At 41.6% G+C, this 13,433-nt stretch overlaps 1 protein-coding gene across 2 annotated transcripts; it reads left to right on the forward strand.

Moving 5' to 3' along the window:
• Positions 1-106: 106 nt before the first annotated feature.
• strap (serine/threonine kinase receptor associated protein) lies at positions 107-13,250 on the forward strand. 2 transcript variants are annotated; one of them, XM_070549819.1, is made up of 10 exons: positions 115-199; positions 392-513; positions 1,867-2,002; positions 2,811-2,892; positions 3,156-3,228; positions 3,468-3,567; positions 3,686-3,823; positions 6,908-7,044; positions 7,401-7,550; positions 12,544-13,250. In XM_070549819.1, the coding sequence occupies exons 2-10, from the start codon at positions 402-404 to the stop codon at positions 12,603-12,605; spliced, it is 990 nt and encodes a 329-aa protein (XP_070405920.1). In that variant the 5' UTR covers positions 115-199; positions 392-401; the 3' UTR covers positions 12,606-13,250. The 2 variants fall into 2 exon arrangements, with proteins under 2 accessions (XP_070405918.1, XP_070405920.1); XM_070549817.1 differs by having other exon boundaries at positions 107-513.
• The last annotated feature ends 183 nt before the right edge of the window (positions 13,251-13,433 follow it).

Here is a 13,433-nt window from a genome sequence, read left to right on the forward strand (position 1 = left end):
AGACTCAGCTTTCAGCTGTGTGCGCTTTACCAAATGACTCTGACAATATGGCGGCGACGGGTCGCACCGCACGCTTACGTTACGTCAACTCTTTTACTACACTGTCACTGTGACGCTGCAGTGCACGTTGCTAGTTAGTTGCAATGTTGTAGCTATTAGCACGACAGCCATTCTTTTGCTGGGGGAGAGCCGACATTTGGTCAGAATAACTTTGAATTCTCGGCTGTTAAAAGATTAATTAACAGACAACGGCAGGACGTTACAGCTTTGATAACAACGCGCCAATTAGACGTTTCGTATTCCTCGGCTACTGGTTAGCCGACCTAGCTTGTAAGCCAGCCGTTAGCGACCAGCTAACTCTTCCTCTTTCGGTCTTCTGTCCTCTGTCCAGCTGGAGGAGCATGGCGATGAGACAGACCCCTCTCACCTGCTCCGGTCACACCCGGCCTGTGGTGGACCTGGCTTTCAGTGGAATCACTCCTTTTGGCTACTTCCTCATCAGCGCCTGCAAAGGTGAGTCCTCAAGCCGTCCAAATCCAAGGTGCTGCCCTGCTCAGGATCTTCATTTACCTGTCTCACTCACACAGACTTCTCTCACTTTGGTCCCTGACTTACCTGCGCCTCAAAAGAAACTTTGTAACGATTTATTTCAGATGTCTTTTTTTATGAAAATCCTATCTGCATTACTTGAATCACCTCAGATGTGTTCAGTTCACGATCTGGTTTCATTCTTTGAAGAATCACATTTCTTTCACAACTTTATATAAATACAAATTTGTCATCGTGTAGGAGTTTTCCTCTGTGTTCACCTACTTGTTTCCAAGCAAAAAGTGGAGATAATTTTTACCTGAAAAATTCTCTTCCATTACAAAAAAAAAAAAAAAAAAACAGTAAAATCATCACCATTCGTCTTAGGCTTCCCTTTCTGTCAGAATAGCCATATGACCCTCACCAAGTGTTCTGTCAGGGAGTGAGGGAAACGGGAAGGTGAATACCATGGCGAAAGTAATAAGCTACTGATGGTTACCATGGTGCCCCTAATAAGCCTCTGCTAGCAGCTTTAACATTTGTTGAGTTTGGTCCTCTTTACACATTCTATATAATTTAAGGCAGTGGCTGTTTCTCAGTGCTTAAGAGGACACTGTCCTGCAAGGATTAAAGAAAACGGTTACATGGAACAGACTTATCTCACGTGACCCGCCATCACGTCATGTGACATGTGAGGTAAAGTTAGATTTATATATATGTATAACTAGCCTTTAACTTTTTTAAATTATGTATATATTGGTTAAATTAAATATGTAAGCAAGTTACTACCCGCTTGCCACCGAATCTGCAACTGCAAAGCAACTGACCAACCATAGATAATTGCTTTGAATCTAAAAAAATATTTCAGATATCAGCCTGATAGCTACAATTAGTTGACTTGCATTTAAACTGGAAATTTGCCCCTGAAGTAGCTGCCGGCTCCTGATCCGCCATTCATTTGAAAATACTGTGGTGTATTCTGAGAAATGTTTCAGTCAGAGAAGGCAACAAGACACCTCCCATGTATTCTCAGTCAGTTAGCTAAACGGCGGACAAACGAAGGACAGACGCCTCTGTAGCACATGAACATTGGAACACGTCTTGGCGGTTCCTGATGACGTATCTCTTAGGCAACTGGGCTGGGACCAAGGCATCAAGGCGAGGTTCCTTGACCTTGAGAAACACCCAGTTTCTCAGCTCAGATTAATACAAAACTGATTTTTAACATTTTACACCAGCTGCTTGAAAGCCACTCAATGTCTTGAGAAAGTTCATATTAATGATCTTTTCATGGGAGTTTTAACAAGTACATCACCATCCCCTTCTTCCTTTTGTTAGATGGCAAGCCCATGTTGCGCCAGGGAGACACAGGGGACTGGATCGGAACGTTTCTGGGTCACAAAGGTGCGGTTTGGGGAGCCACTCTGAATACAGACGCCACCAAGGCAGCCACAGCTGCTGCAGACTTCACAGCGTGAGTGGGGTTCAGCTCTCGATGTAGAGATGCATGATTTGAATTTTGTTGGAAAATGCACTTTTTTCTTGTTTTTAACACTCTTAAAACGTTTAGCTGTAAAAACAAGTTGTCTTTTATTAATAATATATTCTCTTTCTACTCCCCTTCACTCACACACTCTGCAAATGTGCGTTTGGACTCATTGAGATTGTTGGACATACATATTTCAAAAAGGAAGTAAACTGAACCACTGAAAAAGAATTTCACTATCCCATTTACCAGACAAATCATAGCTTCTTAACTTTTTTCTTGTTCTTTATGTGTTATCTTAGAAACCTCAAAACAGAAAAATACAGCAAGTCACTTGGTGCAAGTGGTGCACCTAGGTGAAAGAAGATCAACTGTTACAAAATGAAAAAAAAAATACAAGATCACTCACAATCTCCCTCAACCTTGGGCTCCATGCAAGATCTCACCTTGTGTCATAAAAATGATCTTGTTTTCAGAGTAACTCTTAATTTTAACATTTCAGGAAAAAAAAAAAACGTGTTTAAATCATGCTAAAATTCCCACCAGCAGCATCCTCAAAGTCCTGGTGAAGAAAAACGATCTGTTTTGCATGTGTTTTAAAAAAAAAGAAAACCAACCTTTCTTTGTTTCTGTTACGTGTTTTCTATTAAATGTTTAGTTTCATTTATTCGATAAACTACTATACATCTAGCCTAGAATCTAGAAGACAGTCATTTGTCGAAGCAAAATAATTGTGCATATAGGATGGCTTGCCAGGCTACTATAAATCTATAATGGTGAACATTTTGCTTTCCAGGAAGGTGTGGGATGCCGTAAGTGGAGACGAGGTCCTCTCACTGGCACACAAGCACATTGTGAAGTCTGTCAACTTCACTCAGGTCAGTTTTGCTTAGCATCAGCATCCTTCATATGTTAATTCAGGTATTTTACTGCTCATTTTTTTCACAGATGCCTTTGTACACCAACACCAAGATCAAAAAGTGGGAGCCTCCAGGGCTCACACCTATTTTTAGTTACCAAGTGAATAATTTGTTCAACACATGGATTAATCTGATGATTGATTAAACACATCTCCTCAGCTAATCATTGTTCACATCCTTACAAAATAAAACACTTGTGGGTTTCTTTTTCTATTCCACAGGACAGCAACTGTTTGCTAACAGCAGGAAATGACAAGCTGCTGCGTATTTATGACCTCAGCCAACCTGAAGCACGTAAGGCTACACACTGCTGGCTAGAAGGCGGGGCCAAACACTTCTGAACAGGTCATAGACATCAGATTGCTGTGTTTAGAGTTACTATGGGTTTTAATTAAAGAAATATGGTTTACACTAATCATAAACATTAGTGGAGTTACTTACCCACCCACTCAGTCACACACACACACGCACACCAAAAGAATACTAGATGTGAGCCAACACTTTTTCCTTTAACACTTGTGTGTTTGTTCCAGCTTCACAGGAGATTGCAGGTCACAGTGCAGCCATAAAGAAAGCTCTGTGGTGTAACAATGACAAGCAGATCCTTTCTGCTGCTGACGACAAAACCATTCGGTTAGTTTTTCTCCTGGATGCTTTGTAGAAATCTGATTTCTTTGTCCCGCTTTGGTGGCAGTTGTTCATGTTGACCTTCTGACAGTTTGGATCATATAAACTCTGTGTGTGTGCCCAGGCTGTGGGACAGGAGCTCCATGCAGGAGGTGAAGATGCTGACCTTTGAGACGTCTGTGAGCAGCATGGAGTACATGGCTGATGGGGAGTTGCTCGTGATCACCTATGGGAAGACGATAGCTTTTTACAATGCTTTGAGGTATGCAGTCAGATAGAGGTTGACTGATGTATTGGGTCAATATTTACCATTTGTAATACATCAGCATCAAGCAATATACCTTCTTAGTAAAGCCAATTTAGAAAGAAAGTAAGAAAACAATCTGTTATACAGTGCCTCTCAAGATAAAAATCGTGAAAAGCTTCACAAAAACACACAAAAAATTTAAGTGTTAAGTATAAAAAATATTTTAAAAAATGATTCAAAAAATGTTTAAAATGAGAAAAAAAATTGTGATTAAAAAAAGAAATGTAAGAAAAGGGAGAGAGAGAAAATCAATAGGAAAGAGGTAAATCAGTGGATCGCGGGAAAGGCAAAATTAGAGCAGAATAAGGAGAGGGTGGTGACAAAGGTCTTACAAAAGCCAGGTTATTACCCCTGAGGTAACCCTTTTCTAACCCAAATATCAGGTCATGTAAACTCATATCGGGATAACCCTTTCAAAAGGTGCGCTCTGCGCATGTTCTATTCACAAGGAATCTTGGTCTTTTGAGTAGATCAGGGGTCGGCAACCTTTTCCAATCAAAGAGCCATTATTACTTGTTTCCCACAATAAAGAAAACACTGGGAGCCACAGCGGCCGTGGCATTGTGGGCGTGCCTATCGGGCCTAAGCAGGTCAAACATGTCTCCTTTTAAAACATGTTTAAACTGCTCAGAATACAAATCCAGGCTCTGTCCCTTTGGATTGTTGTAATTAAACTTTGTACTGAACGAAACTTTATATTAAACAATGTTGAAAAGGATCTGATCAATTCGGTTTTTTTCCCCTCACTTACAGTGAAGGAGGTAACGGCACAGTGCACAAGACTCTGGTGTTAATCAAGTTTATTTGTTTCTCTTTGCAACAATCGTCGCAATAAGGCAAAACAGTTAAATGGCAGCGTTCACATTGACCGGATATTTCCCATATTTGACAGTTTATTTTAATGGAGAAACCTCAAGGCTGTTGGTCGCTTTGAAGGACACGTGCAGATGCACTGACATTTTAATCATTAAGCACATTGCCGAGGTAGCTAAATCGATTAAGAAAAGATTCCCATCAATTCAAAGATACTTTATTAATCCCAGAGGGAAATTAGAGTTTCAGTACACACAATTCAGAGATCAGACATGCATGGGCAAGACACATGACAAGAATTGGTGACTGGTCATTCGCAACCCTGAGTCACGCTACCTTAATAGAGATCAGAGGGTTACATGAGGATTGGTTCAGGTGGAGGGAAAAAAGGCACTTCAGACCTACACTCCACCGGGAGGGCAGCTTTGCTCTGCAAAAAAAAACACCTCAGACAGAAATGCAACAGACTTCAGACATCACACAGCATAAGTCCACTAGGTGGGGTGGTGGGTTTGGGACTATCCACACTTCAGTTCCTGCAGCCACTACAAGCAGCGCATGTCACCTCAGTGTGAACAGGGGGAGGAGCATTGAGGGTTGGAGGGTCGCAGTGACCCTGGAACGATTCGACGGCCTTCCCGCAGTCCCGCCCAGGCTGGGATAGGAGACAGAGTTGAGTTGTCATAGCGACGGCACATTCCACATATCTTCTGAGGGGGGAGTTTTCGTTGGAGCCTTGCAGGCTCAAGGGCACCATATTCCGATTAGAAATTGTTTTGGGGCCAGACAGAGAGAATTTCCTCTCTCTCTCTCTGTCTTACAGTTTGTTGGTCCTCAACCTCTCAAAATCCCAATAATGGACATTAATCTATCCCAATCCGTGCTGATTTGTCCACTCTATCCTTGATGGCATCCATCTTTTGTGCCAATGAATGAATCTCGGCCAAAGTTCCAAGCTTGTGATTCATCTCGACAATTATGTGAGTCTATGAATTCACAGCGTGGTGCAAACCATCTCTAAGCTCCGGGAGCAGGCCAGTATTCCTCGACAGCTCGTTAATTTTCCGGTAAGCCAGGTAGCCTCCAAGGCCAATGAGCAGGAAACCTGACACCAACACCACGAATATCCACACGTATCAGAGTCCTCCACAGACAGCTGAGATAAACAAATCAAGTTCCACTGTTTCCAGGAGTCCATGACGTGTCCAACTGGGTCTGTCCTGGAGGGGCATCCGGGAGCCCCTTCTCCCGTTCTCATCGTTGAACAAACTTTATCAATCGCGTTGAGAGACCAAGTGACGAGGTCCATTTTAGTGATTTCAGTTTCCAGAAAAAATGCAGAAGCAGCCGTGCACACAGAGACAAAGGGCCTTGAGGATAAGATATGGAGGAGAGGAGGAAAAAAGCGTCTGCACCCTCCGAGAACCGGAAGAAAAAGAACATCAGAACATCTGAGCATTCTACTGGACGCTGCTCAGTGCTGCTCGCTGTCAGCGTGCACATAAGGTGGACAGCAAGCTAAAGATGTCTGTCTGTAACAGGTGGCATTAAAAAAAGTATTTTCATCTCAACTTTTTTTTATTCACCAGTTTGAATATTTAATACTTGGCCAGGTAATTGATTTGTTTAACTTTAGTTAGATGTCTGATTTTAACACTGAGTGGTGCACAAATTCAAGATTTAACAGTTGGTTAAATTCAGTGTTCAAGAACTGATTCAGCTGCAGAAATTTTATGCATTAACTGATGTTATTGGTGACATTTTAGCATGAAAATAAGGTGGGAAGTGTCTAGATATCGGCCGTCGACTGACCATGACCTCTACATATCGGTAATGGCAATAGAGAAACCCACATTGGTCGACCTCTACTGTGAAACACTAAATACACGCACACAATGGAAACTAAACATCCATGACTATGTCTTTTAAAAAAGGATCTTTTAACTGCGAACACATCAGTATTTACCACCAACATCAGAGAAATGTTAAGAATTCTCTGAAGGGTCAAATTACTGTAAAAATATGTCTCTAATAAGTCTTTGATCTTCTGTTTCCACACCTCAGAATACCATACTAACCTCACGTTCAGCTAACATAGCTAACATGCCTCTGCTGCGCAGGGTTCTGTTTAAATAACTGGTTGTTTTTTTTAGTTTTTTTTTAAACATAATTAACTTGTTAGTCTTCTTGTCATCATTTCTGACTGGTTGTTTACTTGTTGTAAAGCCTGGAACTGATCAAGACCGTGGAGGCCCCGGCTCCCATCAACTCCGCCTCCCTCCATCCAGAGAAGGACTTCTTTGTTGCTGGTGGTGAAGACTTCAAACTCTACAAGTTTGACTACAGCACTAAGGAGGAGTTGGGTGAGGAGAAGCCTGTCCTTTTTTTGCCAGAATTCAATTAAATTCAATTCAATTCAAAAATACTTTATTAATCCCAGAGGGAAATTGATTGATGTAGTAGCTCAGAAGAACCTTTTCTCTTAAGTGTACTAACAGGTCAAATTATCATGCTGCTGTTTTTAAGTAAAACGTTTGAAGTACAAGTTAAACCAGTGCAAAAGTTTTGATATAAAATTCCTTCAAATGCTTCCAGTACATTTACCCTTATTTTTAGGCTTATTTCTGTCTGTACTGTTCATTTGTCTAAATCGTGTGATCTTAAGTCTTATCTCAGTGATATTAGTGTAAGGTTGATCCATTGTCCTCCTGTCCTACAGAATCCTATAAAGGTCACTTTGGACCTGTGCACTGTGTACGCTTCAGTCCTGATGGAGAGCTGTACGCCAGCGGCTCGGAGGATGGCACGCTCCGCCTGTGGCAGACAGCGGTGGGGAAAACCTACGGGCTGTGGAAGTGTGTTCTTCCTGGTAAGTCCCTCTTTGTTTCTGTTTACACTTGTCTCGTGAGAACGTTTCACTTTCAACCAGTTTGAGAAGCAAATAGAAAAAGAACACAGCACAAACATGCATGGAGTTTGTCTAAATAAGATGGTTTATTGTGGTTAACCTGCTTGTGTTAAGAGAACCTGCTCTAGAGTAGATTTGGAGTTCATGGCTGTTTTCACCTTTGGTGCTGCTTATTTGTTCAGGTCTGTACTTGGGAATCACTTTAGGATTTAGACCAGAACAACCCAGACCAGAGGTTTCCAAACTTTTAAAGATGGAGGGCCAAGATTTTTCAAGTTATAAGTCACAAGGGGCCACAAAAGCATGAAAATAGGCATGTTGTTAATATTGTGAACATAAAAATATTAGAAAGTGTTGACCTACATCAACAGCCTACTGTAAAAATAAAATTCAACATTCTACAAATGCAAGTGGGAGCCACACAAAATCTGGCTCCACTAAGGACATGCTGGACCTAGACCCTTTGGAGGATGCACTCTGTTCTGAAAACAAATTCCAGAGCTGTTTGTTTACAGTGTGACTGATCTTGATCTGGCCCAACCAGCAGGTCTGAGCCTCAACCATCGACATATATACTGGACAATTCATTTCTATTGGCTCCAGTAACACGTTTTTGAGGGGAAATGGGAGGTGGCCACCACCGCCATTTTGACCGTGTCACAGGTTCCGTCAAGCCCAGACAATTCCACAAAAGGGAAGAGAGGTGGAGCTGAGGGTGGGGCTGTAAGGCTGGGATCAACTGACGACACCTGGTCGAACTAGCTACAAGCTAACCTGAAGCTAACCTGAAGCTAACCCAAAGCTAACGCGAAGGTGGGAGCTAAGCTAACGGAGGTAGCAACCTAGCTACAACCGGAGTTAACTGTGCACAACACCAGAGCTTCTGAGTCAGAGATACGCTGGGCTGACCGCTGGGTAAAACCGGGTGGAACACAGAGGTCTCCGAGAGCTTCACAAGCCGGCAGCCGCGCAGCAGACAAGCTCCACTGCAATCTGAGATGCGCAGAGCTGCCGCTGGGGAGAACTGGGTGGAAAGGTTTCCATCCCAGAGCTCCACAAGCCGACAGCCTACGCAGCAGACAGAAGCCGCGATCAGACAGAGATGCGCCGAGCTGCGGGGAAGGGAGAAACGGATGGAAAACAGAGGTCTCTCAAGAGCTCCACAAGCCGATAGTCGGAACCCAGCTCCACCATGTTACATTTCAACCCATTTTCTAAAGTGCAGCATTATGTTAAATGCGCTGGGTTTCATCCTATTACATTTAAATTTCATGGTTAAACAGTACATGTTAAAATCTAAGCTCAGCTCGGCAGTGACCTAAAATACATAAATATAATTTTACTTACCGAAAAAAATGAAGTGGAGACTCCTTGGACGCTCTATTAGTGCAATTAATGCCACAGCAAGTCATTTTGTCCAACAATTGCACAAATAATATCCAAAAAAGAATACACAAATGCTACAACTAATGGTCTAAGTTGAGAGACTGAAAATGGCCGAACAGTTTTCAGGCTAGGCCGAGGCTCAGACCGAGGCATTTCCCCGGAGCTAACTCTGCGGTCATGTGGGTCTGATGGTAATTAATTATACAGAATTTTAGGCTTTTAATACACTTAAACAGAAGAGTGAGAAAAAAAATCACCCCCCTCAGAATTGTCATGAGTGTAAACTAGATCATTTAAACCAAAAACATGTTTTGGTACCAGGCTGTAAACATGTTTATTTCTAGAGCTGAGGAAAATAATCAAATAATCGATGCATCAGGATGCGGACATAAACGATTCTGCATCGTAGAAGAGTACGCCATAATCGATTATAGTGGAATGTAGTTTTTTTTTTTTTTTTAATGGCGGCACCAGCGCTGCATCCAAATCTGTCAGTGAGTGTCCTCCACATTTACCAAGTGTTTCCGCCTTAATGTGGTACTGCAGCGCTGATCGCTTGATTTGTAACCTGAGATCGAACCGGAACCGATCAGCCCAACCGGTTCTGTTGGATTTGGGCCGTGAATTATATTAATTGAGCAGGTTGTCATGCGGCGCGCTCTGCTCGCTCGCACAGCAACTGAGAGAGAGAGGCTGTCTGCTCACACAAGAGAGCGGATCGGAGGACGCTCCTCCAAACCGATGCTCCAAACACGCGTTATTATTTTCATAATTTAATTATTATTTCTCTTGGAAGCGCTCAGACCAAGTGTTGTGATGCTGGGCAGATCCGGTCTTGGGGAGGGGGCGGGGTCAATGACGGCAGCTGCAGCGTGATCGTCTGTCTCTTATTTAGGGACACAGAAGTTAAAAGGAGAGAGAAATAGAAGATCGAAGTTCTTGTTCCACTTTATTATTTTGTTTCATGATGATAAACTGGTGTTAAATTCATCTTAAAGAGAAGCTGGGAGGAAGCTTTGGTTCATTTTAGGTTACAGGAGGTCTTGTCTCCTATCTGCTCCTCCAGAGACAGCATGGACATGAGGGTTACATGGTGAAGGTTACACAGGACAGGTTAGTGGAAAGGTTTGTAGTTAGCTGGTTAGTGAAGGAGATCCATCAGCTGGGTAATTTAATCCTAATCCAGCCCACAGCCTTCTGATGGTGTTATTATCAGAAAGAATAAAACACACATCTTAAATATTATTGGGAGTGTAGAATTTGTTTTATGTTTTATTATTTTCTGCATCAAACAGAACTTGATTCATTCTCCAACATTTCAGAAATGAACCACTGGGTTCAAATATAATAACAAACTACGGTAAGTCAAACATTTCATTCTGACACCCTTGAACTGCATCATAAATATCTGACTCTAAAGCTGCTCAGAGACATTAAACACTCATATCTGAACCCATTATGTATTTTATTATTACATTATGTGTCCTGTAGGTTTTCAGTACTTTTTTAGATTTTGCAAAGCGTGTTTTCTCAGCCTGAGGCGTGGTGTTGAACGAGGAAACAGATTGTTTTACTTTGTTAAACCTTCTTAAATGTTTAAATGTTTTGTCCTAACCTGTTGTGAATGGAGAGCTTTTGAGGGATGGCAGGTTGTGTCAATTACGTTTTTGATAAAAAAAAATAAAATAAAAAGCAATTATCTGACATCTTCTATTTATCGATGAAAACAAATCAAAATGAAATAATCGTGATGCATCGGGATATCGAATTGAATCGTTGACCCAATAATCGTAATCGAATCGGGAGACAAGTGAAGATTCACACCTCTATTTCTGCTGTGAAATTGGTATTTTTAACATGGGAGTCGATGAGGATTTGCTCGCTTCTGACACCAGCCCCCGGCGGATGAGGGTGGAACTGCAATTTTTGTCACTTCCGCATTGGCCTCAATTTCTGTCCCGCATTGTGGGGGCATGCCCTCAACACTGTGCATCCTGGGATGTGTTTGAGAACACAAACGTCAGTAGCTCTTTGTTGGCTAAAATGACCGTGGGGCCCCCAAGGACAAACATGGTCCATTGCCTTGTTGATATTTGGACAGGAGTAATTCCACCTTGTTGTGAACTAGCTCAGGTTGAGAACCTGGATTTTCTGCCTCCTAGCATCAGTTGACCAATCATTAGGCTGAGGGAAAACAATCTGAACTTATTCAGTCACTGATTGTTTTCCTGATGATAGCTCAAGAAGAAACACCAGCAGCCGAGTGCACCAGCAGGTCGTATGCGCGGTTGTAACCTTAAATCCCACGTAGAATAGAAAGTTACGCCCAGCGCTGCAGCCGCTATGCCCAAGTCTAACTTACGCCTAGTGAGGGCCCAGTGGAAGCTAGCCTAGAGTTATTTTATCAGCGTGTAAACATGTCACAGCCTTCATGTGCAAATGGAGAAGCTAACCTGGCACAGAGTATGCAGCCGCTGAATTTGTTAATCAGTCAATCAATCAATCAATCAATCAATAAATACTTTATTAATCCCAGAGGGGAATTAGAGTTTCAGTACACACAATTCAGAGATCAGACATACATGGGCAAGACACATGACAAGAATTGGTGACTGTGGTCATTCGCAACCCGAGTCGCGCTACCTTAATAGAGATAAGAGGGTTACATGAGGATTGGTTCAGGTGGAGGGGAAAAAAGGCACTTCAGACCTACCCTCCCACCAGGAGGGCAGCTTTGCTCTGCAAAAAAACACCTCAACAAATATGCAACAGACTTCAGACAACACACCCTGTGTGTAAAGTGTTGATGAAAGATGGGATATCTCCATAGTTTATTAGAGCTTTGTGTAAGCTCTATAAAAATAATAATCCAGATGAGCCATTTAGTTGACCTATTATTTTCCTGGATGCAGCATTCTCATGCTGAGAAGGGGATGCTCTTATGGCAGAGAAATATGTATGTAATGACACTATTGTTGAACCATGTAACTTGTTAAATTACTATATTATCACAAAAGTTAGAATAAATAGTTGTTAAATTTATTCTGTAAAGGATTAGGTACATATGTATGTATATCTGATCTTGGAATTGTCTGTACTGAAACAATTGAATTTATTTCCCTCTGGTATTAATAAAGTATTGTTGAATTTGAATATAAAAAATAAACAAATTGCTATGAATGTGTCATTAAATATAATAACATTAAAAGTAAATAATTGCCTAAAGTAAATTTTTCAACTAAATGGATAAAAATAACATCAAATTAACATGAATTATAGTCTAAAAAGAACTACATACAATATAACACAACCTACTACATGGTAAATGAGACTGTCTTGTTCATACACTGTAGCTGTCCATTATCTGATGATGGAGGGGTTTAATTTCAAATTTTTTATTTTTCACTCTGCTCAAAATCCAGTCAATACATCTGATTTGGGTGTAATAATCAGGACTGGCTTAAGTTAGGACCAGTTGGTGCACTCCACTCCTGGAACTTGCTCTACGCCTTCCTGCTCTTTGCTGTAATCTTTTGTAATTTGTTGTCTTGTTGTGTTTTGTCTCCAGAGGACCTGGCTACAGAGAACTCTGAGCAGCTTTACTCCTCCACTCCTGAGATCAAAGCCTGATGATGGAGTGGTGCTTTTTGGAAAGCAAATAAAGGAAGAGAGGAGAGGAGCAGAGTGGAGCTCCAGTGTCTTCTATCAGCTCACAGAAAGGGACAGAGTCCACGGCCTCTCCATCCATCAGGATCGGATGCTCTGACCGACCACACACACTTTTTCTTTTAGAGACATCAGAGAGCAGTTTGGGCTGCAGAGTAAAGCAGTAGAGCTGTGAGCTGAGGCTCACTGCTGCCTGCTTTCTCTCTCTTCATCCCCGATCTGATGATTTCAATTTGTTTTAATTTCTCTCTTTACCTCTGAACCCCAGAACCTACAACTGGCTCAGTTTTGATTTCAATATTAAGCTTTTAACAAGCCGGACCAAGGCCTTAGTTTTTGGTTCATAGTTACAGAATCCTGAATGTAGTTGCACAGTTGGTGCTGAAGTTAAAGAAACTTTCAGTTTTTCAAACAAAATGAGTGTTTTCAGGTGTTTTACTGATTTAAGATACAATGTCCAAATAAAAGAACGTATTGTTTTGTAACAAAATGGAAAGAGAAGATATGTAACAGTTATTTTTTCTCCGTTTTGGTATGTCTTCATTTGTGTCCAGTGGTGAAATAAACGAACGCATTACGGTTTTATTTGTAAGTAATGCGCAAAACACAGCCTTGTGTTGTATTCACCTTAGAATTTAATTGTCACATTTGTACAAGATAGACTTGTGTGTGTGTGTGTGTGTGTGTGTGTGTGTGTGTGTGTGTGTGTGTGTGTGTGTGTGTGTGTGTGTGTGTGTGTGTGTGTGTGTGTGTGTGTGTGTCAGTAGTAACATTACATGCTACAAAGCGAAA

This window comes from Nothobranchius furzeri, chromosome 1 (genome assembly GCF_043380555.1).
Source record: "Nothobranchius furzeri strain GRZ-AD chromosome 1, NfurGRZ-RIMD1, whole genome shotgun sequence".
In the NCBI taxonomy this organism is placed as follows: Eukaryota; Metazoa; Chordata; class Actinopteri; order Cyprinodontiformes; family Nothobranchiidae; genus Nothobranchius; species Nothobranchius furzeri.

Excerpts from the sequence above, each read along its gene's own strand:
- strap (XM_070549817.1), top strand. The coding sequence starts at position 402 with ATGGCGATGAGACAGACCCCTCTCACCTGCTCCGGTCACACCCGGCCT. Across the intron at positions 3,568-3,685 it reads GCTGACGACAAAACCATTCG|GCTGTGGGACAGGAGCTCCA; the intron begins GTTAGTTTTTCT and ends GTGTGTGCCCAG. Across the intron at positions 7,045-7,400 it reads CAGCACTAAGGAGGAGTTGG|AATCCTATAAAGGTCACTTT; the intron begins GTGAGGAGAAGC and ends CCTGTCCTACAG.